Raw genomic sequence first — 24,039 nt, forward strand, 5'->3', positions numbered from 1 at the left:
GGAGAAGCATGTTTCGTAAGAATCCCCGGTTATGAGCCAGTCGTCGAGGTAAGGGTATATTGGGATGGATAGCCTTCGCAGGTGGGCCGCTGCTACTGCCAGTACTTTTGTGAATACTCTTGGAGCAGAAGCTATCCCGAAGGGTAGTACTCTGAATTGGTAGTGTTTGTTCTCTATCTTGAACCTGAGGTATTTTCTGTGTGCTGGCAACATTAAAATATGAAAGTATGCATCTTTCATGTCTAGCGTTGTCATGTAATCCCCCTGTGATAACAGTGGGATTACCTCCTGCAAGGTCACCATACAAAACTTCTGTGGTTTGACAAAGTTGTTCGCTGGGCGCAGATCTAATACAGGGCGCATGGTTAAGTCCTTTTTGGGTACAAGGAAGTACACTGAATAAATACCTTCTGTTACCTGAGATAGGGGGACAGCTTCTATTGCTTCTTTTTTCAGTAGTTCTTCTACTTCTTGTAAAAGAATGGTGAGGTGCTCCGGTGATCTGCGTTGGTTTCGTGGGGGTTTGTACTTCGGGTAACCGTTGAATTCTATGCAGTATCCGTGGGTTATGGTTGATAATACCCATCGGTCTGACGTTATTCCCTCCCATGCTGATAGGAACGATGTTAGCCGGCCCCCGACCGGTGATGCATGGGAGGGGACCCGGATCTTCGGGTCATTTGCTGGTATTGGGCGTGGAACCTCTGGGGCTGGAGCCACGACCTCTTCCTCTGCCACGCCGTTGGCCTCTTTGACTAAACTGGGTGTTACCCTGGTTAGAGGGCCAGTTGGTAGCAGAGTAAAATTGTTGGTGGTTTTGCTGCTGTCTTTGGCCACGAAAGGAGCGTCTATTACCATAGCCTCGCCTGTTAGGGGGTCTAGATATTTGATCAAGAGTCTTGATGGTATCAAACTCTTTCTTAGCATGTTCTAGTGCCTCATCAACTGCCTTCCCAAACAGATGCGTCTGTTCTATGGGTTTATTTATGAGGGAGGCTTGGGTTTCGGGTTTAAAACCTGAATTGCGTAGCCAAACGTGTCGTTTGAGAAGTATTCCCTGAACCAGGGAGCGGCCAGCAGTCTCAGCGGCATCTAGGGAGTTCTTAACGATGCCCTGGTTTACAAGTGTTCCCTCTGATATTACAGTTAGCAGACGTGACCGCAGGGGTTCAGGTGCGTCCTCTGCCCCGCTGCGCAGCTTGCTCCACTGTGCATCTGCGTAGCTAGCTAATAGGGAGTTGTTATTAGCAATTCTAGTAGAGAAGGCGGCGGAGGTCGTGATTCTCTTCCCAAGTGCGTAAAGCTTCTTGCCTTCTTTGTCAGGTGGTGCTTCACTAGTGGATAGTGGTACCCCTGCTCTTTTTCTTGGGTTGGTAACTACAAGGGAGTCCGGAATAGAGTGTCCTCTGATGTATAAAGGGTCAGAGGATGAAGGGCTGAAGAGCTTTTCTATTCTAGGGTTGACCCCTCTTACTAAAGCTGGATTAGAAAGGGAAGGAGAAATTCTTCTCTTAATAGAAGCCAGGAGTGGAATAGACTGGCTAACAGGGGCTTTTTCTTTAATAACTCTTTCTACAAAGTCTATGTCTGGAAGAGTTTCCCCTGTGTCAATCTCAAAATGCGCTGCTGCCTTGCGCAATAGTGCATTGAGGGAAGGTTGGTCATCTATGGGAGAGGAGTTCCCAATATGTGAATCCTTGAGAGGAGAAGGGTGAAAGGCATCAGGGTCTGAGTGCACTGATGGGGATTGCCAAGGCTGCACTGACGGGGATTGCCAGGGCTGCGAGGTAGCTGTATCCTCTTCGAAATTAGTGTAAGGATCTTCTTCGAACTCCTCTTCCTCAAGTTCTTCTTCCCCACCCAAACACTCTTCATCTTCCTGAAGGTATTGCTCCTCCTCAGTGAGGTCATATACATCTGTGGAAGGGGGAACCAGCCTAGGAATCTTGACTCTAGGGTCATCCTGGGGCCATTCTCTTTGGCTTTTGTGAGTGGGTGGGTCTTGGTTTCCTAGAAACCTTTCCATTTTCTCCATGCAAGAATGGAGTCTTTCAAGGGTCTCATGGGGTACCCCTGAATAGTCTAGAGGGGGGAAATCTGTGTTTTCACCTTCGAACCGCTTCGAACGCTCCCACAACGTCGACTAGAGGTTTCCGTCTCCTTCTGAAAAGCCCTCCGGTAGTTCAGAAGCGTCCTTCGATGAAAGGGGCAGTTCTTGGCTACCTTTGTGCTTTTTCGTCGCGGTATTCGACGTTTGTTTCGTCGTCCGCGCACGTTTGTCTTCGGAGACAATTCTCGCTAGGCTCTCGACAACGAGTTTGTCAGTCGAGGGCTCTGGTGTCGACGTGGTGTGCGCTGCGCGTTGTACCTCGACGGCCGCTCTATGGAGCGTTACGTCGGATGTTTTTGGGGTAGCGCCCGTGTTAGATGAAAGCCCAATCGCTGGTCGCGGCTGCGTTTGCGGGTGGGGCTTGAGACCTTTACGGTCTGCGGTAGACGCCGGAGTGCCCTGCGTCCCCTTCGCGCTGATGGATCCTTCGTTCTCGACGAAGAAGAGCCGTGGGTTGTATGTTTAGCCTTATGGGGTTTATGTGCGTCCTTGTCGCCGGGGTGTTCATCCCCATAAGCAGGGCGTGAGCCGAGCTCGTCGGGGCCGGGGACGGACGTCGAGGAGCGGGAACGCTCCTTCTGGGGGTTCATGACTTCCGCAACGGACGTCGAGTTATCGCCCTCCTCGTCACTTTCAGTAACAGCGGCAGCGGGTGAGGAAACTGACTTCGACATCGCGTAGTCTGCCCACCTCTTAACTCTTCGTTCTTTAAGGGTTCTAGGTTTCAAGAGCTTGCAGGCTGCGCAACTGTCCTCTTTGTGATCGAGGGGCAAGCAACGATTACAGAGCTTGTGCTTATCCTTCCAAGTATATTTGCCCCTGCAGCGTGGGCAGAACTTAAAAGGTGTCCTCTCCATAGCTGAGGCAATAATAGCTGGCGATAACAACCCCAAGGGAAAGAAAGGGGAGAAAGAAAGACATTCTCAAAGAGAAGATAAAAGTTCGAACCCCCACTCTTCCTACTGTATGTTGGCCGTCGAGGCCAGGCCACGTGTTCGGCAGCGCCGAAGGATCTCCTCCGCTCTTCCTCTCCGTCGAAAATCTGTTCGGCGGAGAAACAGCTTCACAGCTAACGTCGAGGGGAGGGATCGTTAATAATATATTAAGTATAACAAAGGACCGAGGTCCGTGGCAAGTATTAGCAATGTCTCTCTAGGAGCTCCGCGAAAGGCGACCAGGAACTGGGCGGAAAAAAACTATCTGAGGGACCTCGACGCGTGAGGGATTGTGGGTACAACGCACGTCACTATAGGGATAGTGTTACAGACGCGCCTTGTCGACGTCCCCTTTTCGACTACGAAAAACAAAATGCAATACTCCGCAGTGACCACTGGATGTCGGACCTATGCACAGCATGTGATTCTAAGCAGATTAACAAACATCAGAACAAATGTTACATGAGAAACTAGACACAGGGGATACTAAGTAACCCCTCCAGCACCCTATTGTAAGATAGGGTGTGCTCGGTCTGGAAAGTTAGAAAATGTGAGTAAAGTTAATTTCACTTCCCTGCTCTTGGAAAGAGTAGTTTCACCAAAAGAAGTTATTTAAACCTTTGGGAAATCTAAGACTTCCCTGTGCCACTGCACCAAAGGTGATGTGTCACAACGTAAAGATGATGCCCTTGGAGTTTGTCAGACTCCAAAACCAAAAAGAAACAAAGGTCCAAATCACAGAAAAATACGAGAGTGGGAAAAAGGTCACACTCTCCAGGTTAGAAATGCAAAGTCCAGCAAAAGAGCTGGTGGTCTCTAAGGTAGAAGGGACATTTCTGAGAATTCTCCCCAACAATGAAAACGTTCCTCTTTCGAGGGGTGTGTAGGGGGTAAAACACAGGCAAATCAATAGATGGAGAATGATGAATTTCAGAAACAACTTTTGGAAGGCTGGACAAACCTTTCCTAAAATTAAAAAAAATAAAAAGCAAAAATTGAGGTTTTAAGCATAGTGCCTGCAGCTCACCTAACCAAGAAGGCTGTTTTAAGAACAGCCTCAAAGAACAGGAAGGCATAGGCTCAAAAGGAGCCACCATCAAAAAGGTCAAAACCAGATTACGGTCCCAATCTGGAACAAAGGGGGTTGGCCTGAAGGTTATTGAGAAGGCCCTTCAGGAATTGGGCCATGACCGGAATAGTGAAGAAAATAACTCTGATCCAAGGACCCTTTGAACACAGACAAGGCCGGCAAATACCCTTTGACTGTAGTAACCTGAAGGCCTGATGAGGCCAGTGACAGAAGGAACTCCATCACTGTAGTGGTGGGGCAAGAGAGCGTCATTCTCACGTTTCCTGCACCACACCTCAAACCTTCTCCACCTGCATGCGTACAGCGATCTAGTAGAAGGTTTGCTGGCAGCCAGCAACACCTGAAGCACCTCCTTCGAGAGGTCCCAGTCATATCTCATCCTCTCAAGAGCCACGCATGTAGATAAAGGGAAGCACCAGACCGTCAGACTGGGTCAGGAGATCCAGACGCAGAGGCAACTGGCGAGGTGGTCCGATCCAGCAGATGGGGTAAGTTTCTTACCTTTAACTCCATTTCTCGAGCATTGGTATCTTTTATAGGTTTACATGCTATGAGCAATTCCCTGTCGTCAAGCTGGGAATCCTCGGTTAACTTTTTACAATAGTAAATAGACATTTTGTATGCCACTGTCCTCCTTTTGGTCTCCACCAATTGGATGTAGAGTATGTAGCTCCTTCCGTGCAGCCTCCCTTCAGATTCTACCCAGTAACTGCAGGATTTAGGTCTATAAGAGTTTTTTTTATCGTAGGTATGGCCAGAGAGTTCATGTGAATCTATGAAAGATGCCAATGCTGGAAAAATTGAGTTACAGTTAAGAAACTTACCCCTTTTCCAGCATTGGATCTTTCATAGATTCACATACTATGAACAGATTTCAAAGCAGTATGAACTTAGATGGCGGTAGGATAACGATGAAAAGCCTACCTTATTTGAATAGATGCTGCAGGACTGTCTTTCCTGTTCTTGTATCAGCAGCGTGTTTTTGGAGGCAGTAAGGCCTAGTGAAGGTGTGCAGCACGGCCCATGTGGCTGCTAGACAAAGGTCTTACTGACGCCCCTGACCACATTGCCGCCGTGGCTCTTGTTGAATGGACTTGAGCAGGCAGAGTCAGTGGTTTGTTAGCTTTGATGTGACAGAAGGATACAGTAGAGGATACCCACTTTGCAATTGCTTGCTTGGATATGGACTTTCCTTTGTTTGGATGCCTGTAGGCGAGAAACAGCTCAGTGCAATTTGAGGCTTACGTCCTGTGCAGATAGAATTTTAGCGCTCTTAACGTCCAAGGAGTGCAGCGCAAACTCTGACCGGAGTCTTTGGTTTTTGGAAGAAAACAGGCAGCGTAACTGATGGCCGTTTAGGGAATGCTGATGACACGTAGTATAAACGTGTGTTGGTTGTAAGGACAACTTTGTCTTTGCAAAAGTACGGCTCTGTGACCGACAGCGCTTGTAGTTCCTATACTCATCTCAACGGCTATGAGGAAAGGAATTGTAGGTGCGCTGTCGCTAACAGTTCCAAAGGCGCTCTCAGGAGTAAAGTACAATATTGAGACTCCATTGTGGTGGAAACCTTTTCACTGGGGGAAAGGTTCTGAATAACCCAGAGGAAATGTTTGACCAGTCGATCGCTGAAAAGCGGCGTTGTCCCCCTTTTTCCAGGTGTAGCTGGAGATGGCGACAAGATGTACTTTTAATCGAGGTGTGCGAGAGTCCTCATTGAGCCAACAATCTGAAGGCTTAAGATATTAACCTGTAACTATTGTTCTCCAGCATGGTTCTGGCATGGATCCACATGCTCATGAATATTCCCAGTCAGGCTGGCAATGCTTGGTAAAAGAAAAAACTTTCACTTAAACACTATTTCGCCGCTAAACTAATCACTTTCCTCTATGTTCTACTGCCCCCCCTCCCAATCGAATGACGTTTCTCTCCCTAAACCCCTCCTCTGGCAGCCATCTTCAGATTTGGTAAGCACCTAAAGTGGCAGTATGACCAAGAAGAGCTGCAGAGGGGCCAGACGGAGGGTTTGCATGTGAATCCATGCCAGACCCATGCTGGAGAACAATAGTTACAGGTAATTAACTTAAACCTTCGAGCATGGGGTTTGGCATGGATTCACATGCTCATGAATAACTAATAGATAGCAGCTCAACAGAAGCACTAATCCTTACCTCTGGAACAGACTCCCCCTCAAGCTAACAGGTTGCGTAGCACTGCTCGGCCGACTCTGGACTCCCCCTGTAATCCCTGTCGACGCAGAAGAACTTTGTGAATGTATGTGTGGACCTCTACATAACAGCCCTGCAGATGTCCAGCAGGGGCACACCAGACAGGAACGCTGTCATTGGAGGGATCGCTCTGGTGGAATGGACTCTGACGGCTGGGCAGCAGTCTGTTCACCAATAAGTGACAGTGCTTGAGGCTGCCAGAGAGCAACCTTGAATTGGAAGCCTTGGACAAGGCTTTCCCATGGTTCACAGGACAAAATTTCTTGAACAGTTTTTAAGTCTTGTAAAAAACTCTTTGTGCCCGTGTCATATAACTTCAGGGCACGAGCAACATCCAGCGAGTGCAATGCCCTTTCCGCCAGCAACAAAACTAAGTAACCCCCCAGCACCCTTTTGTAAGATAGTGTGTTAGGTCTAGAAAGTTACAAATGTAAGTAAAGTCAATTTCACTTTACTGCCCTTGGAAACAGTAGGTTATCCAAGTGAAGGTATTTAAACCTTGGGAAATCTAAAAGACTTCGCTGTGCCACTGCACTGGAGGTGCTGTGTGACACAATGTAAAAGATGATGCCTATGGAGTTTGTCAGACTCCACAACCAAAAGAAAGTGTTCAAAATCACATTAAAATACATGTGTGGGAAATTTATTTTTTTTTTTAAAAAAAAGGTCTCTCTCTCTCCAGGTTAAAAATGAAAGTCCCAAAATCCAGCAGAGTTACTGGGGGTCTCTAGGGTAGAGAGGAATTGGCACATTTCTGAGAATTCTCCCTAACAGAAGTACAGGAAACACTAATGGCGAAAAAAGACAGGGGCCATTTTGTTAAAATGAGCACCCTTGGGTGCCTTTACTGCAGCTGTGAACACAGCCCGCGTTAAAGGTGCCCGAATTAGTAAAAGGTATCGCTGCCACCAGCCATTAAAGGTAAGCTTGTCCCTATAACAGAATGTTAAAGTTTTAGTGTGAAAGGGAATACATTGCATCTCCTCAGCACTCGGCATAAGGTGGGGTGTGCTGTTTCGCCAAATAAAATGTTAAAAAGGGATCCAAAGATCCTTTCTACCCTTGGGAACTGTAGTTCTCTCAAGGTTAGCCAGAGAAAGTTAAAAGGGCAACGCAGCAACAAAAGGCACTTGACTATGGTGAGTCTAAAAAATGACACCCATAAAAAGAGTAAAAGATTCTATGAGTGAGGAAAAAGGTTCCCACTCCGAGGTAAAGGAAAAATAATCCACCAGTAAAGCAAACATTTCTGGGGTTGACAGTCAGGAAGATTTACCATTACTATGAAAACTAACAGGGAAGTGTGATGCAAGTCAGGCGTGTGTAATAATTCGTAATTGCCTGACCACCCCGTTGGGACATGTCAGGTATATGGCTCTGGTGTTAGTCTGTTGTCGCTCACGGTGAGCTGTCCGTGAGAATGTGTTCGTGCCGGGAAAGAGGAGGGGGGGGGTGTAGGGGGGGGGGGGGGGGGAAGATGGAGTTTCTAGGTATCCTACCTGGTAGGATGTGGAAAAGGTGTTGCAGGAAGGGGATACCGCATCTCACCCTGCAGTGTCCCACTTCCACTCCCGAGGACCCCTCATCCAGGTGATCCTCCCACACTCGTCCACCCTCTGGAACTGGATCCAAAAGCAATGGCAGTGTCCTGGCCACCTGAGTGACAGATCCCCCAGGGACTAGCGTGTGAGACACCTTCAGGTGTCTCACACCTCCCACATATTCCTCATCTTGGATTATCTCCAATATCTAGCTTCAGCTGCTTCGGAAACCTTTTTCGGCAGAGGTTGCTGTGCATCGATGTGGTCGAATCGATGTCCCTTGAAGGCCAATGTTTTGTGGATGATGTCATCGAAGGTTTATATATGTATAGAGAACGCCCAGTGCCCTTTGGCTTGAGTTCAGTTTTTCTGAGTAAGCTTTCGCTTTGTTAACTATGGCACGCTCCATATATTTTTTCGAAAAGGTCTTCGTGTCCGACAACCTCGAAGACCGGATTCAAAAAATGCCTAGACTGCAATGCAAAAATGTCACTGACGGGCCTACATCAGGTGTGCTTGTGAGGTCTTGGTGTGGAGCACAAGACCTCGACCTCTCAAGTGTCCGTCGATTGGAGGGGTGGGAGGCGGGGAGGGGCTATTGCACGGCAAGCCAATATGGCAGTCCGTGCTTGAGCTCTGCACCGAATGGGGGACGCAATAGTTTTTCTGTGAATTGCGTGCACATTAAGCCACACAAACCGAGCCACATAATGGTGGAAGTAGCCTGAACACTCAGTATGATTCTCCATGACTTTGTGATGTAACTCTGCAGATCGGGACCCGTGATCCCCGACTGCACCGAAATTGAGGGACGACCAGAGAGCTTGTGGGGGAAGCCCTGCTTGGACGCTCCCTGCAGTGCGGAAGCGAGGTAACCGCAACGGACTTGCAGCATGTTAGCAACTCTACAGGGGCAACCGAGACAAGTCTACAACAAGGACACGCAAGGTGGCACAACAAGAGGCAACTTCGCTCAGACCCTACAGTACCTTTAGGTTGAAGACAATTGCAGCAGATGACTTCTGTACCTGCGCAGCTCTGCAGATCCTGGTGTTCCTGGGCCTCAGTCGTGGGGACAAGAGGGAGGACTTCTGGGGACTCCTGCACTGCAATGGGATGGTCACCGCTCGCAAACAAGTTGGTCTTTCCTTGCATCTGGGGTCCTGCACTCTGTTGAGGGGGCTCAGCTCGGTCAATCCTGCTTCCTCCGAGTCTGGAGGATTTGCCTGGAGCTCTTGGCCAGCTTAAAAGCAACGCACATGATCTGGTGTTCCTCTCTGGCTAGTCGGTTCCAGCAGCAACTGCAGTGAAATTTCAACCAGCAAGAGAGGATGTCCAGGTGGCTTACTTTGGAGTCAATTGGTCCCACCAACTGAAGGGGAGAAGTCATCCTTGCAGGGGCTTTTCTGTCGATATGAATTTGGAGTTTCAGCACAGCAGCAGGGTTTCACCGAGCAAACCAACGGTCCAGGAGTTGCAGCAGGTGTCCTTCAAGATCTTCGGATTTCTTCATCCAGTGGTCGACTGCCTTCCTAGCCAAAAAGCCTTGCCTTTTATGCAGGTTTCTCCCATTCATTCCAGCCCAACTGTCAGTCACCCAGCAGGGTGGCTGTCCTTGCTGGACAGCCAGCTGGCCAATCACCTAAGAGTGCATTCTGATCTCCTAGGAGACTAAGCACAGGGAGTTTGGGCACCTCCCTCGCTTCCTGCCCCCGCCAGATACCCCAGAGGCAGGCTTCACTCGTGAATCCCGCCAAAGGCAAAATGAACAAAGGGACCAAACCTCAAGAAAGACCTTTCCACAAATGGTGAAAAAAAAAGAAAAAAAAAACGACAACCTGGGCCATTTTTGACAGAAATGGCACCCTTGGATGCTTTACTGCAGCTGCGAAGCAAGCCCGTGGTAAATGCACACCCCAGTAGTTAAAAGTAAACCACTGTCACCTGCCATTAATTGAGAAAAGGGTAACATAAAATGGTTACATAAGAAGCTAGACAATATGGATACTAAGTAACCCCTCCATCACCCTATTGTAAGATAGTGTGTGGTGGAAAGTAAACTATTTCACTTGCTCTTGGAAACCGTAGTTTACCCAAGAGAAGGTATTTAAACCATGGGGAAATCTGAAAGACTTCCCTGTGCCACTGCACTGAAGATTATGCCTATGGAGTTTGTCAGACTACACAACCAAAAGAAACTGATCACATTAAAATACATGAGTGGGGAAAAAGGGTCTTGCTCTCTCCAGGTTAAACATTCAAGTCCTCAAAATCAAAGTTGTAGGGGTCTCTAAGGTAGAGAGGCATTAGCACATTTGAGAATTCTCCCTAACACGGACCTTGCCGATGACCCTGTGAATCAACGGAGTAGGGGGAAAGCGTATGCCCACATGCCGTTGCACTGAATCTGCAGCGCATCCCCTGGGATCCTCTGGCTTGCCCCATCCAGGACGCAAACTGGTGGCATCTCCTGTTGCTCATGGTGGCGAACAGGTCTACCTGAGGTTGGCCCCACCTGATTGTCTCCCTCAGGACATCCTCTTGCAACTGCCAATTAGTTCTCGACCCCCGGCCTGACAAGTCTGTCCGGCTCAAAGTTGGATTACCCGAGAGGTGGCCTGCTGATAAGTAAATATTGTTTGACAGTGCCCACTCCCATGTGTCGAACAGCCTGCAGAGCACAAGACCTGGTACCTCCCTGTTTGTTGATGTAATACATGCCTGTGGAGCTGTCTGAATGCAAACAGACTTGTTGCTGACAGGTGCTGGTACCACCATGCTGAGGTTACTGGTCTGCTGAGAAAATGCCCCGTGGCCTTCTTGCTTCCCGTGATCTTGTCCTCCGAGGGGAAGATCCTCTCCACCCTTGTGTCCCAAATTAGCCATAGGAATGCTAAGGACTGTGGGAAAGAACCGCGAATTGAGCTTGATAGAGAACCACAAAATCATATAGCATGTGCATAAGTGTGGAAGCTGTGCGCTGGACTCCCTTGGGCGACTACGCTCGTATGAACCAGTATGGATAAAAGGATGGTGGCGCTCCGCCAGAGTCTGACTGCTACAGCATTCATTAACCTTGTAAAAACCCTCATGGTCGAATTGAGGCCAAATGGGAGGACTTTTTATTGGAAATGAAAGCCCATGATCCTGAACCGGAGGAAACCATGGGGCTCCCTACGGGACGTGCAAGTAAGCATCTTTCAATTCCAGGGAGCACATTCAGTCTCCCCAGTGTCTCCGCATTGAGTGCTGGTGTAACCATCTTGAACTTTTGAAGGGGTAGGGAAAGGTTCAAGGATGAAAGTTCTAGTACAACTCAGGCCAGCCTGGTTCTTTTTCTGTATGGCAAAGATACAGAAATAGGAGCCCATGCCTCGCTGTGAGGCTGGAACCTTCATCTAGCTCGCCATGAGCAAGCGGATCTCCGCCAGAGGAGTTGGGGGAAGAAAGAGGAAATGAAGGTATGGGAAGGTGGAAGCCCGATGAAACCCCAAAATCCATGGGTCCACAAACCTTGCCCACCAGGAATGAAGGGCAAGCCGGTCTGAATGGCACCAACACGGTTTCTTTCCTTCTGAGGCTGGTGCCTGGGAGGGGGAAGATTTGTGCTGCTTGCGTTGGTGCTGGGTGGGTGATCTGTCCGGCTCCCTAGAACGGTGCTCCTGAAAGCCCCTGAAGCCACTGGTACGACCTTTGTCAGAGAATGGATGACTCTGGCTATAGGTCTTGGGCGCAGCCCTAGTTCAGATGGACAGGGACTTCGCTGTTTGAGAGCCTTTTTTCTTTTCATAAAGCTCCTCGGCCATAGTCGAGTGAAACAAGTCTCCCCCCACGCCCTCTGCTGAACCCCAAATGGCACGTGGAGAATGCGTTCCTGCACGTCACGGTTAAACTTACTTGCCTTAAGCCATGCTGTCCTCATGTAGGTGGCAAACACAAATAGCCCTGCCTGCAGTGTCTATATGTGCCACTGTCAACTCCATGACATCCTGGGCCACTATCTTTGCCTCTGCCAGATCCACCTTGAAGCTTGCCAGAAGCTCAGGAAGGAAGTCTGCTATCTCGCGCCAAAGTTTTTGATTCATCGCGGCAAGCGTGGCATCAGCATTGGCAAGTCGCAGGTGGAGCACAGCATTGGAATAGATCTTCCCATAGGCCGCCAGGAGCTTTTTTTTCCCTTTCCTATGAGGGCTGATGTAGGGGAAGATGTAGCAGTTTGTGCATTATCATACAGAGGCCGCCGCTATAACTGAGCAATGAGGGTGCACCAACAGCACAAGGGCATCCCCCCTCCGCCTGCCTGTATTCGTCATCTAGGAGCTTATTCGTAGGCTGTGGGGAATGTGGCTTTACCCAGTTCTTCTTGGCCAAGGCTTCGACATCCTTCTGCAAAGGGATGACGGTTTTTGTGGTTGAGCGGATGGTCAGCACCTCTGCCAATATCCTTGCCTCCGGTTGTTCAACCTGCGGCTGCAGGATCCCCTAGATACTCAGCTACGCCCGCCAGCCTCTCATGAGGAGGAAGTGTCCAGGTCCTCATTGTAGTCCGTGTCCCCAGCAGGTCAGGTGCTGCCGGTGGAGTGATGCAGGGTACTGCGGGCAGTTGTGGCGCGCTGACTGGCAGCGTCAGCGGTTGCGGCAGGGGCTGTGCCGAGGGCACGTGAGGTTGTGCGGGAAACTGGGCCTGAACGGGTACTGGGGTCTGGACCAAGACAGGAGGTTGAGGCAGTACAGGAGGAAGCATGTCTTGGATGATCCCCTCGAGTATGGTGCCCATTTAAGGCAACCTCATGAGGGTGAGTAACTAAGAACCGGTCCTCGCATACTGGTGAGGAGCTTACTTGCGTGGGAGTGAATCCTTGGACCTGTACCTGTTGCTCTGCTCTCTTTGTTAAGGTGGATTTCTGAACTCTGACCTGGTGGGCAGAAGTTAAGAATGCCAGCCTAGTTTCTTGGAACAGAGTAACCTCTGGACAAGCTAGACCAATCAAGGTAGCTATGGTAGCGGTGAAGACCAAGTCTCAGGAGGGGTGAGGGTGACTGAAATCCCTCAATGAGCACACAGAGCAAGGACACTTACAAATTACTCCCAGACAGGTGTTATATCAAAAATATAAACACATTCATTACAAGGCCTTTGTAACTCAGACCATAGCAAAAGAATCACAGCAATAATAAGTAAAGCAACACAACACAAAAAATACAATAAACACACACGACCATTGGGGTTTAAAGGGTTAAATGCACAAAATATGTCGACAACCTAGATGGGAAGGAAACAGGCAGTGCGGGTAGTCTATAGGCCCCTCCGACATCAGCAACACACCTAAGAAGGAGCCTTGTGCTCAAAAGTACATACAATGCAAGTGCAAGCGGTTGTCCCAATGGGCAAAACAGGGTCTCATCAGGGGTCTCTAGCGTCTCAGGGAGGTGGATGAGGTGATTAAGAATAAGTTCCCACTATTCAGGGAGGACCTCCACTTGAAGGCAGAGGTAGTTCGAGTGTGGGATGGAGTCGCTAGTTTGCACTAGCAGTGGAAAGGAGAGGGACCCTCATGGGCCACTTGTGTGTAAAAAAGGGGCCCTGGTGCTAGGGGTCACCGGTTAGTGTTAGAAGTACTCACCGTTCCCAGTCGCTCTCGGACCCAAACTCCCCCAGTTCAGTCCACTTCGCTTGCAGGTTCGAACTCGACAAAAGGGAAGTCTCTATAGCTTTCAGTTCCTGAGATACAGTGAGGATTCCCAAACTGGACAGTGGCGATTTCTCTGCTCCAGTGGATAAATCGACCTGGTTTCACTGCAGCAGACTTCAGGGGCAAAACAGTCACCAATGGAGCACACTTGCAAGGGTCGTTGCCACGGCAGGGCAACACAGTAACCGCATATGCTCTGGTCCTGGCACACTCTTCTCACTTCCGACCTGGGAACGCCAAGTGTACGAAATTTGGTGTGAGGGTGCCGTGGACAGAGAGCTAGCAGTATACTAGCTTTTGAGGGCCTCTGCGAAACGACATTGTAATTGTGGTATCCCATGTACATGATGTGTTCTGCTGATCAATGCCTGTTCATGTGTTGTGTTTACCTTTCAGGTGTGAGGGGATCGTTGTGGTTTGACATGCTGGGGTGTACACATGGTGAATGTTCACATGTGATGTGAGGACACTGATGGTAACTTGATTGCACATGCATATGTTGAGTGCATGTCCCTACTGACCCACACACTCGCACTATAATGCACTACATGTACAACCACCCTTCAATGTCCACGTGTACACTCAGTTTTCCTTTTGGTGCCCACTGTGTCCCTGCAGCACATGTCCTATGACCAATTGTGGATCCTGTACATGCCTAATTTGCTTTTTGATGTGGTTTGTCGCTTAGATGTGATGCTCAGGGTGTGCAACACACGCAATGGCTGTTAACTGTGCTGTGCACTGAGCAGTGTGTTGCAGGAGGTGGACACGGCACACAGAAGCTGCAGTGTTGATTTTGCAATGCACAATGTGCATATAGACAGGCATTCATTGTTATGTAACAACTACGACTTTTGGAATGCATTTGGGTATGCATGTGGTGTATTGGACTCACAGTCCAGCCCACATCCTGGAGGCACACTCAAGGCATGCAGAAGCCTGCGAAAGCATCGTTTCTCACGGGAAAATGCATGACCAAATAAGGATGGACCCGGGTCAACTCGACTTGGGGAAGGTGAAGGGGCAAGATGGCCAAAGGACAGGACAAAGAACCTCGTGGCATGGCCATTTTGGAGCCAGGCCACCTATTCGTTCCAGGCGCGGTTAACATGGCAGGAAAGGGTTAAAAATAATGTGAGACGATAGCTGCCACCAGCCCTGTCCATGACACATCTGCACATCTCACAAAAAGTCCATCAGGAGTTTCTAGGGCCTTTGGAAAATGACTACAGACCCAAGTACACTGTACTGGAAGGCGCATAGTGTACTTGTTACATGTTGCACAAAAGTTGCAACATGGGGAAAGGACTAAGGGAAACAAAGTCTCCCAGTATTGACTGTCTTAAGGGCATGTCAGTTTCCCCATTAAAAGTGAGCTGGAAGCCCAGGAGTGCAGCTGAAGGCAAAGTCAGGCTACAGAAAATGACACACAATTATGAAATCTTTCCTAACACTCATGCAGTTAGGGTCTGCGTATCGCACCTGTGTGGATGCTGAAGGGAAATGGGGAAGGGGTGGAGGAGGAAGGACAGGAAACTGATGTTGACCAATCCCACCTTGATGTGCATTCAGATACCTGCACAATGAGAAGGTCCTGGAAGTGCTGCCATTTCGTCCGGCCGGGCAGCCATTTTATCCTGCACTGCGCCACGTGCCTGCTGCATGATGACTTTAGGACCTTGATCGCGATGGCTCGGACCTTCTCTACACCTCACGAGATCCCCGGTACTAGAGCTTGCGGCCCCTCAGCGGTGGGACCAGGAGAGTCCCTGGACCCCTCAGCCGGTAGCTCCTGGAGCCTTGGTCCCCTTCCTGGTTTTAGGATCTGGAAGGCCCCCTCCCGCTTGGACGTTTGCCTTGGAAGCAGTCGACCTTGCGGACTGCAGAGGAGAACAGGGCACTTACTTTTGGCCTTGTTTTCCTCCTGACCTACTCCTTGCGGTTCTCTGTTGGTGATCTTAAGAACAGCTCCCTCCACCTGGACAAGCGGTTCTTCAACGAACGCAGGGTGAGCGTGTCGCATACCGAGCGTTCCAGCCATTGTCTGGGCCAAGGCACCGGAGGCAGAACGTGTGGATCAGATGTGGGGAAGGAAACCTCACAGGACGGACACCTGCTGAATCCCGCCGCCATGTGCCTGGGAGGAGTGTAGCACCAGAGGACAGAGTACTTTAAACGCTGACGAATTGACTGTCAGAAAAAAAAAGGGAAAAAATGATCACAGAGACGTGTGCGTGGAATTATGAGGCCTCGCACAGGAGAGCTGGTGAAATCAGTCCACTCCCATCGACTCGGAAAAGAGGACTGGTGTGTGGTGCCAGTGGGTGGAGTCAGGGGAGCGCATGCTCACAGGGATGGGTCCCCACGCGCATCTAAATTTGAAGTAGAAGCCAATTTTTCAGGTGAAAAAGGTTCCGTTTCCAGTGCCTAGCGAGGGACGCCCATACATTATGGTGGAAGAGGACAGGACGTAGGAATATACTCCACACAACCACTAGAAGTTAGCATAAATGCAGTATTCAACTTCTAAATCTTTTTTTTCTTTTCAAATTACAAAAAGGGCGTGTTGATAAGGGTCTACCTGTCCCACTATACCTATTAGGAGTACACAGATTTATTATTAAAGTGCTTCACAGCAACTTCCTCCTGCTTCTAAACAGAATCATAAAATTCCCAGTAAGTAGTAGTACTACATTTTTCAATCTATCAAGAATTGCTGAATTGACCACGATAGGTTATTTTCTTTTATAGCACATACACTCTAAGCTTAGCATTTAACTCTATGAGATGAACCTCATGCTCTCAGCTATTTTACAGCTTGGTAGGTCCAGTGAAGGATGCCCACCCAAACCTCTACTAATTATAAAATACAAATGGGCATAGGCAGATAGGACTACGGGAATACAAGTTACCAACATCTGAGCACAGGCAGCTTAGTAAAAGTCGAAACACTTTGCTGAATATAGTTTGTAACTCACAGAAGTGTCTGGTTTGAGCTTTTGTTTATCAGCTTCAGAAGCTACATTTGGGAAAGTTTCAACTTATAGCATAAAGGTAGAGCTTCAGACTAACACGAGTGACATTTCACAAACATTAATGCTTCTCCATCCGCCAATACCCTAAGCGCAGCTCAAGATTGTGCAGCCTTTACTGATATTTACAATAGATTCTGGTTCATACACTACATAAGTGATTAATAGTGCTGTTAAATGCTTACCCTAGCAGAGCGCTCCATGGTGTAGGCCAGTCCAGAGTGAACAATGTCTTTCTCAGATGCACCCTGCCAAGAGAAGACAAAAAGTTTGTATTAAATAATATCTTTTTATTTTTTATATTTAGCATTTGGTTTTACAATTGAACACCTTAAGCATTTTGACAAACAACAAGAGTAGAAAAGGAAAATGAAAAACTTTCACTTAGGAAGCAAGAAAAAAAGGCTTAATATAAAATGTAACCTTGATAAAAGAAATGTCATCTTGTTAAGGAGAATTCTCAAAAATGTGCCAATTCCCTTCACCTTACAGACCCCCAGCAACTTTGCTGGATTTTGGGGACTTGTTTTTTACCTGGCGAAAGTGTGATCCTTTTTCCCCACTCTCATGGATTTTGATGTGCGTTTTACTCTAGTGTTTTCTTTGGTTATGGAGTCTAAACAACTCACAGCACCCTCAGTGCAGTGGCACAGGGAAGACGTTCAGGCTTTCCCAAGGTTTAATTACCTTCTCTGGGTTAAACTACTGTTTCCCAGAGTAAGTGAAATTGACTTTAGTCTTTTAAATTCCTAGACCCAGCACACCCTATTTTTACAATAGAGTGGTAGAGGGGTTACTTAGTATCCCCTGTGTCTAGATACTCATGAAGCAGTCAAATGCTACCCTTTCGCCTCAGAATGGCTGGTGGCAGTGGTTTTACAACGAACTGCTATGATTTTTCCCAGCTGTGAACTATTCGTAATCAGAGAAGAGACCCAAAGCACTCCTAACATATGCAAACATAAAAAGAGACTTACTACAGTAAATCGATAATTAGAAGAATAAAGAAGAGCCACAAGCTGTTAGACATTAGTAGAAGATGCAAGCAACGATGCAAGCAACTCTACAGCAAGAGGTAACTTCTCTCAGACTTTACAGTACCTTTGGATTGAAGAAAAAGTGCAGCAAATGACTTCTGTTCCTGTGCAGCTCAGCAGATTTCACTGTTCCCGGGCCTCAGTCGTGGAGACAAGAGGGAGGACTTCTGCACTGCAATGGGACGTCGCCGCTTGCAACCGGCAAACTTCAAACAAGCAGCACTTCGGTGTTTAAGCCCCGTACGACTATCGCAAATAGCAACACTGCAGTTCCTGGCTGTCGAGATGGGCTTTCCTTGCTTCTGGTGTCCCGCACTCTGTTGATAGGGCTCAGGCTAGGTCAGTCAGGTTTCCTGGGAGTCTGGAGGATCTTCACTGAGCTCTTGGCCAGCTTAAAAGCAATGCACACAATCTGGTGTTCTTTTCCCTGGCTATTCGGTTTCCAGCAGCAACTCTGTGGAAATTCAACCAGCTCCGAGAGGATGTCTAGGTGGCTTACTTGAGTGGATTGGTCACACCAACTCAAAAGGGAGAAGTCGTCCTGGCAGGAGCTTCCATGTCTATACAAAAGTGGAGTGTCAGCACAGCAGAAGGGCTTCACCGGGCAAACCAATGGTGCAGGAGTTGCAGCAGGCGTCTTAAAGTTTTCTTCGGATTCCTTCGTCCAGTGGTTGATTCTGCCTTCCAAGCCAAAAAGCCTTGCCTTTTATGCAGCTTGCTCCCATCCATTCCAGCCTAGCTGTCAGTCACCCAGCCAGGTTGCTGTCCTTGCCGCACAGTCAGCCAGCCAATCACCACAGAGTGCATTTGGGTCTCCTAGGAGACTAAGCACAGGGAGTTTCGGACACCTCACTTCCTACCCCCGCCAGACACCCTGGAGTCAGAGGAGGGCTTCACTCGTGACTGGTCTGGCACACAGAGTAAATCTCAAGAAGGACCTTTCCACAAAGAAATGGCAAAAAAAAAGAAGAAGACCAGGCCATATTGACAAAAACGGCACCCATGGATGCTTTACTGTGGCTGCGAATGCAGCCCGCAGTAGAATCCCATAATGGTAGTAAAAAGTAAACCACTGCCACCAGCCATTCAGTGAGGAAAGTGGAACATAATATTGTTACATGAGAAGCTAGACAAAGGGGATACTGGGTGACCCCTCCAGCACCTTATTGTAAGATAGTGTGTGCTGGGTCTAGAAAGTAAAGCAATTTCACGTTACTGCTCTGGGAAACAGTTTATCCCAGAGAAGGTATTTAAACCTTTGGGAAATCTGAAAGACTCCCCATGGTCACTGCACTGAAGGTGCTGTGTGACAAGGTAAAGGGTAATGCTTATTGAGTTTGTCAGACTCCACAACCACAGGAACGAGAACAGAATCACATTAAAATACATGAGTGGGAAAAAGGGTCTCCCTCTCTCCAGGTCAAAGAAAATCAAGTCCTCAAAATCCAGCAAGGTTGCTGGGGTCTCTAAGGTAGAGGGAATTGGCTCATTTCTGAGAATTCTCCCTAACAGTTACCTTGTAGAGTTGCTAAAGCTTTGACCCTCGCAAGCCTCCCAGCTTGTGGCCCTTCAAGTGTTCTAATTTTCTACAAACGTTATGCAAGACTTTTTACCTACCTGCAAAGAAGATCTTCAGCTCCCCTTGACATTGGGCAATTAACATTGGCTGTCCTGGCTCCCTGAGTGACTCTTCTTACCTCTGACTCTTTCTTTCTCCCCCGACCCCCAAGGAAAAGGTTAATTTACTCTGCATTGGAAGGTTTCTAAAAGTACTTACTGGTTTCCGAATTATTGGTTAACCTTTGTTTTATTCGTCTATTCTCACTTTTGCACCAAACTCAGTATTGCTCTAAAATGTACCAGTGACAAATCAATGTCCGTAGTGTCCTAGCTATTTAAGTCAACTGCGGGTGAAGGCGGCGTCTGTGTGCCATCCCCAATGGGCATCACCTGATTTAGAGAAACTAAGAGTGTGCTTTGAAGTATATTTAAGTTTTACATGTTTTGCTCCCTTTTAAAAGATGGCATATATAACAGAAAAAAATTAATAATTGTTTGATCATGAAACCTTGAGTACAAGTGTTTATTTGGGGAACTGTACTGTGAAACTGTCACATTACTGCTCACATTGACCGCTCTTGAGATAAGCCTGTCTGCTCGACCAACCTGTGTAGTTCAGACTTCTACCAAAGGTGGGGTCCCTATTGCCCGGAGGTCAAGGTTATTGTAGTACACCCAAAGGGTACTGCATACAATCTTGCCTAACAGTCCCATTGTCCAGTGGCCTGAAACCACTTGCTCGGGAGCCACTCTTGCATGGGGTGCATGAGCAAACGTGCGTGTGGGACTAGATAAATGCAGGATGCCATCATCCCCAACAGTCATAAGGCTTTGCGTACGGTCATCTCGTGATTGGCTACATAACCCTCTCGTTGGAGGGGGAAGATGAGCCGGTCTTTGGTCCCAATTAGAGCCCCCAGAAATTGCTAGACTTGGCTGGGGTCTAGGCAGGACCTTTTCGCATTGAGAATCACAGAATGAGGCGATCTAACGTCTTCTGGGTATTTTATAGGCATGTTCCTACGAATCTCCAGTTATTTGCCAGTTGTTGAGGTAAGGAAAGACTGGAATGGACTGCCTGTGCAGGTGAGACGCTACTACCGCCAGTATCTCCGTAAACAGGGCTGTTAAGTAAGAATGTGTGTAGTGCCCTTTGGGAGACTACAGCAACTTTGTCCTCCAGGCAATAGGAACCCAACCTTTGGTATAAGTCTGTACTACACAGGTTGGTAGTGTGGCTGAACAGCCAGGCTCATCTTGAGGGGCAGTAGGGTTTTTACATAGAGATTCACAGTGACAAGTATTCAAACAAACTTACACTCAAGGTTTTTTGATTAACCAATTATTAACAGTCAGTTGAATAAGCCTTCTTCTGAAGGAAGCAATATATAAGTAACACACAAATGCACCTCAAAATACACACTTAGTTTCTCTAAATCAGCAAGTACCAATTTGGGATGGCACACAGATGTTCCTATACCGTGAGGGACACTGGACCCTATAAAAATAACTAGGACACTGGACATTAATACACCACTGGTACATTTAGAGCAATACTGAGTTGGGTGTCAAAGAAAAAGGGGTTTAGGAATAAAACAAAGGTTAAAAAATAATCTGAAGCAGGTAAGTACTGGTGAACCCCGAATGCAAAGTAAATTAACCCTTTCCTGGAGGAAAGGGTAAAGCACAAAGTCAGAGGTAAGAAGAGTCTTTCAGGGAGCGAGTGAACTGAAGCACTTCTTGCAGGCAAGTAAAAGTCTTGCACAATGTTTTAGAAGTCTTTCTAGAAAAATAGAATCACAGAAGGGCCACAAGCTGGTAAGCTTGTGAGGGGCAAAGCTGCAAGAAACTCTGCAAAAGCAACCAACACAAGTCTCAACTGAGAACAAGTAAAGCTACACATCAAGAGGTAAGTTCCCTTAGTTTTACAGTACCTTTGGTTAGAAGAAATTGTTCCAGCTGGCTTCTGTTCCTGTGTAGCTCTGCAGATCCTGTTTATGGGCCTCAGTCGTGGGGACATCTGGGGACTCCTGCACCACAATTAGAAGGTAGGCAGCTAATGGGCAAACTTCAATTCAGTAGCACTTCGTGGTTTCAGCTCCTCGAGTCTCAAGCAAATAGCACCACTGCGGTCTCATATACCACTTTGGACTTTCCTCACATCTGGGATACAGCACTCTGTCGAGGTGGCTCAGGCTTGGTAAATCCTGCTTCCTGGGAGTCCAGAGGATCTTTAAGTCAGACACTTAAAGACACTCACTCGATTCTGGTAATCCTCTCCCTGGATCTTTGGTTCCTGAAGCAGCAATTGAAGTACAGCCAGCTCCGAGAGGATTTCCAGATGAGCTCACCTTGAGGCGATTGGTCCCACCAACCCAAGGGGAGGAGAAGTCCTTTGCAGGTCTTCTCCAATCATGGCGAATTCGGAGCTTCAGCACTGCAGCAGGGCTTCAACCAGGCAAACCAACGGTCCAGGAGTTGCAGCAGGCATCTCTTCCAAGTTCTTCTTTGGATTCCTTTGTCCAGTGGTCGACACCGCCTTTCAAGCAAAAAGCCTTGCCTTTTATGCAGGTTTCTCTCATTCATTCGCAGCCTAGCTGTCACTCACACAACAGGACAGGACAAGAACAGCCAACCAGCCGATCACCGTTGGGTGCATTCCTGTAACCAAGGGGATTAAGCACAGGGAGTTTCGGGTACCACCCTCACTTCCTGCCCCTGCTGGACATACTGGAGCTAGCTGACTGGCTTCACTCGTGAATCCCACCAAAGACAAAAACAAAGGGACCAAACTTGGTTTGGCGCGCAGAGTAATTCTCAAGGACCTTTCCGGCAACAAATGTCGAAAAAAGAAGATCGGGGCCATTTTGACAAAATGGTAACCCAAGGGTGCTTTAATGCAGCTGCAATTGCAGCCTGCGGAACAAACACAATGGTAGGAAAAAGTAAACCACTGTCACCAGCCATTAATTGTAGAAAGGGTAACAAAAATGTTACATGGGTTGGAAAAAGTAAACCACTGTCACCAGCCATTAATTGTAGAAAGGGTAACAAAAATGTTACATGAGTAACTAGACAAAGGGGATACTAAGTAACGCTCCAGCACCCTATTTGAAGACAGTATGTGCTGGGTCTAGAAAGTTACACAACGCAAGTAAAGTCAATTTCACTTCAATGCTCTTGGAAACAGTTTATCACAGAGAAGGTATTGAAACCTTTGGGAAATCTAAGAGTTCCCTGTGCCACTGCACTGAAGGTGCTGTGTGTCAATGTAAAGATCATGCCAGGGGAGAAACAGAGTCCAAATCACAGAAAAATACGAGAGAGTAGGAAAAAGGTCTAACCCGCTCAAGGATAAAAATTAAAAAAAGTCATAAAGTCCAGCAAAAGTGCTGGGGGTCTCCAAAGTAAAAGGGAATGAGCACATTTCTGAGAATTCTCGCTAACAGGGACTGAGGCAATGCCGAAGGCAAGGACCTGGAACTGATAGTGCTTGTTCTCCATCATGAACCGTAGGTACTTATTGCACGCTGGCAAAATCGAAATATGAAAGTATGCATATTTCATGTCCATGTAATCCACCTGTGTTAACAGTGGAATTACTTCCTTCAATGTTGTCATTCTGAACTTTTGTGGTTTGACAAAATGTATTCGCTGGGTCCAAGTCTAACACAGAGCGCATGGGGAGATCCTTTTTGGGTACAAGGAAGTACACTGAGTAAATAACCTTGTTTACCTGATGAATGGGGACAACTTCTATGGCGCCCTTTTCTTGGAGGATCTTCACCTCTTTCAGCAGAATCTGCAGGTGTGCTGGCGATGGGCGTCTGGATGTTGACGGTATTGAGGTGACCGGTGGAACTCGATACAATAACCGTGGGCTATGGTCTTGAGCACCCATTGCTCTGAAAGGGACCCCCACCCCATCAACCCCCCCCCTCCCATGCATGAAGAAAAGATTTTAATCATCGACCGGGGAGGCATGGTAGGGCACCCAGACTGGCGAGGCATTTCTGAGCGGAGGCCAGGGATCCTCAAGGGGTGGAGTTCCTACCCTTGCCTTTGCCTCTTCGCTGACCCCTCAGCTGGTATCGACTGGTGCCAGCTGCACCCTGTCCGGTGGACCATGGTGTACCCTTTGTTCCATACTAGTTATGTGGGGAACGGGAAAAAGAATGCCCCTGAAAGGTGCGGCGAGAGTTACTGTTGGTAAGAGCAAGCAGTGATTCGATTAAGGGATGAGAGTCTTCTTTTGTTTTTGCTGTTTCTAAGGAATCCTCCACAGCTTTCCCAAACAAATTTGTGTCGTCCACTGGTTTGGTTATAAGTGAGGCCTGAGTTTCCTGCTTAAACCCAGAGTTCTTGAGCCAGACGTGCATTTTAAGAAGAATACTCCGAGTCACGGTCCGGGCCACCGTTACAGCTGCATCCAAAGTGTTTATGATGTTATGGTCACCAGTTTCCCTTCCGAGACAACCGCCAGCAGGCGTGATCAAACCGGCTCTGGGACTTCCTCGAGACCCTCCTGAAGTAAATTCCACTGTACATCACTATGGGAATATGTAGCTGAAGTGGTGACGCGTTTGCCGAGGGAGTACAACTTTTTACGGTCTTTATCGGGGGCTGCTCTGAAGTAGACAATGGCACCCCTGCCCTCTTCCTAGTAGTAACTACTAGGGAGTCTTGAGTGGCATGCCCCCGGATAAACAATAGATAAGGGGAAGACTGGGGCAGGAATCCTCCACCCTAGGTCTCTTAGGGGTGAAAAATGTGTCAGAGAAGTCTGATAGTTTGTCCATACAGCTCTCAAACC

The 24,039-nt window shown here is 47.9% G+C and overlaps 1 protein-coding gene across 1 annotated transcript in view; it reads right to left on the reverse strand.

Moving 5' to 3' along the window:
- Nucleotides 1-24,039, reverse strand: part of GLUD1 (glutamate dehydrogenase 1) — a 501,976-nt gene that overhangs the window by 34,477 nt on the left and 443,460 nt on the right. Inside the window, exon 12 of the mRNA XM_069610788.1 lies at nucleotides 16,815-16,877. Within this exon, the coding sequence (XP_069466889.1) occupies nucleotides 16,815-16,877 (63 nt within the window). The remainder of the gene's footprint in view (nucleotides 1-16,814; nucleotides 16,878-24,039) is intronic.

The sequence above is a fragment of the Ambystoma mexicanum genome, chromosome 8, assembly GCF_040938575.1.
Source record: "Ambystoma mexicanum isolate Mex_15411 chromosome 8, UKY_AmexF1_1, whole genome shotgun sequence".
Taxonomy (NCBI): domain Eukaryota; kingdom Metazoa; phylum Chordata; class Amphibia; order Caudata; family Ambystomatidae; genus Ambystoma; species Ambystoma mexicanum.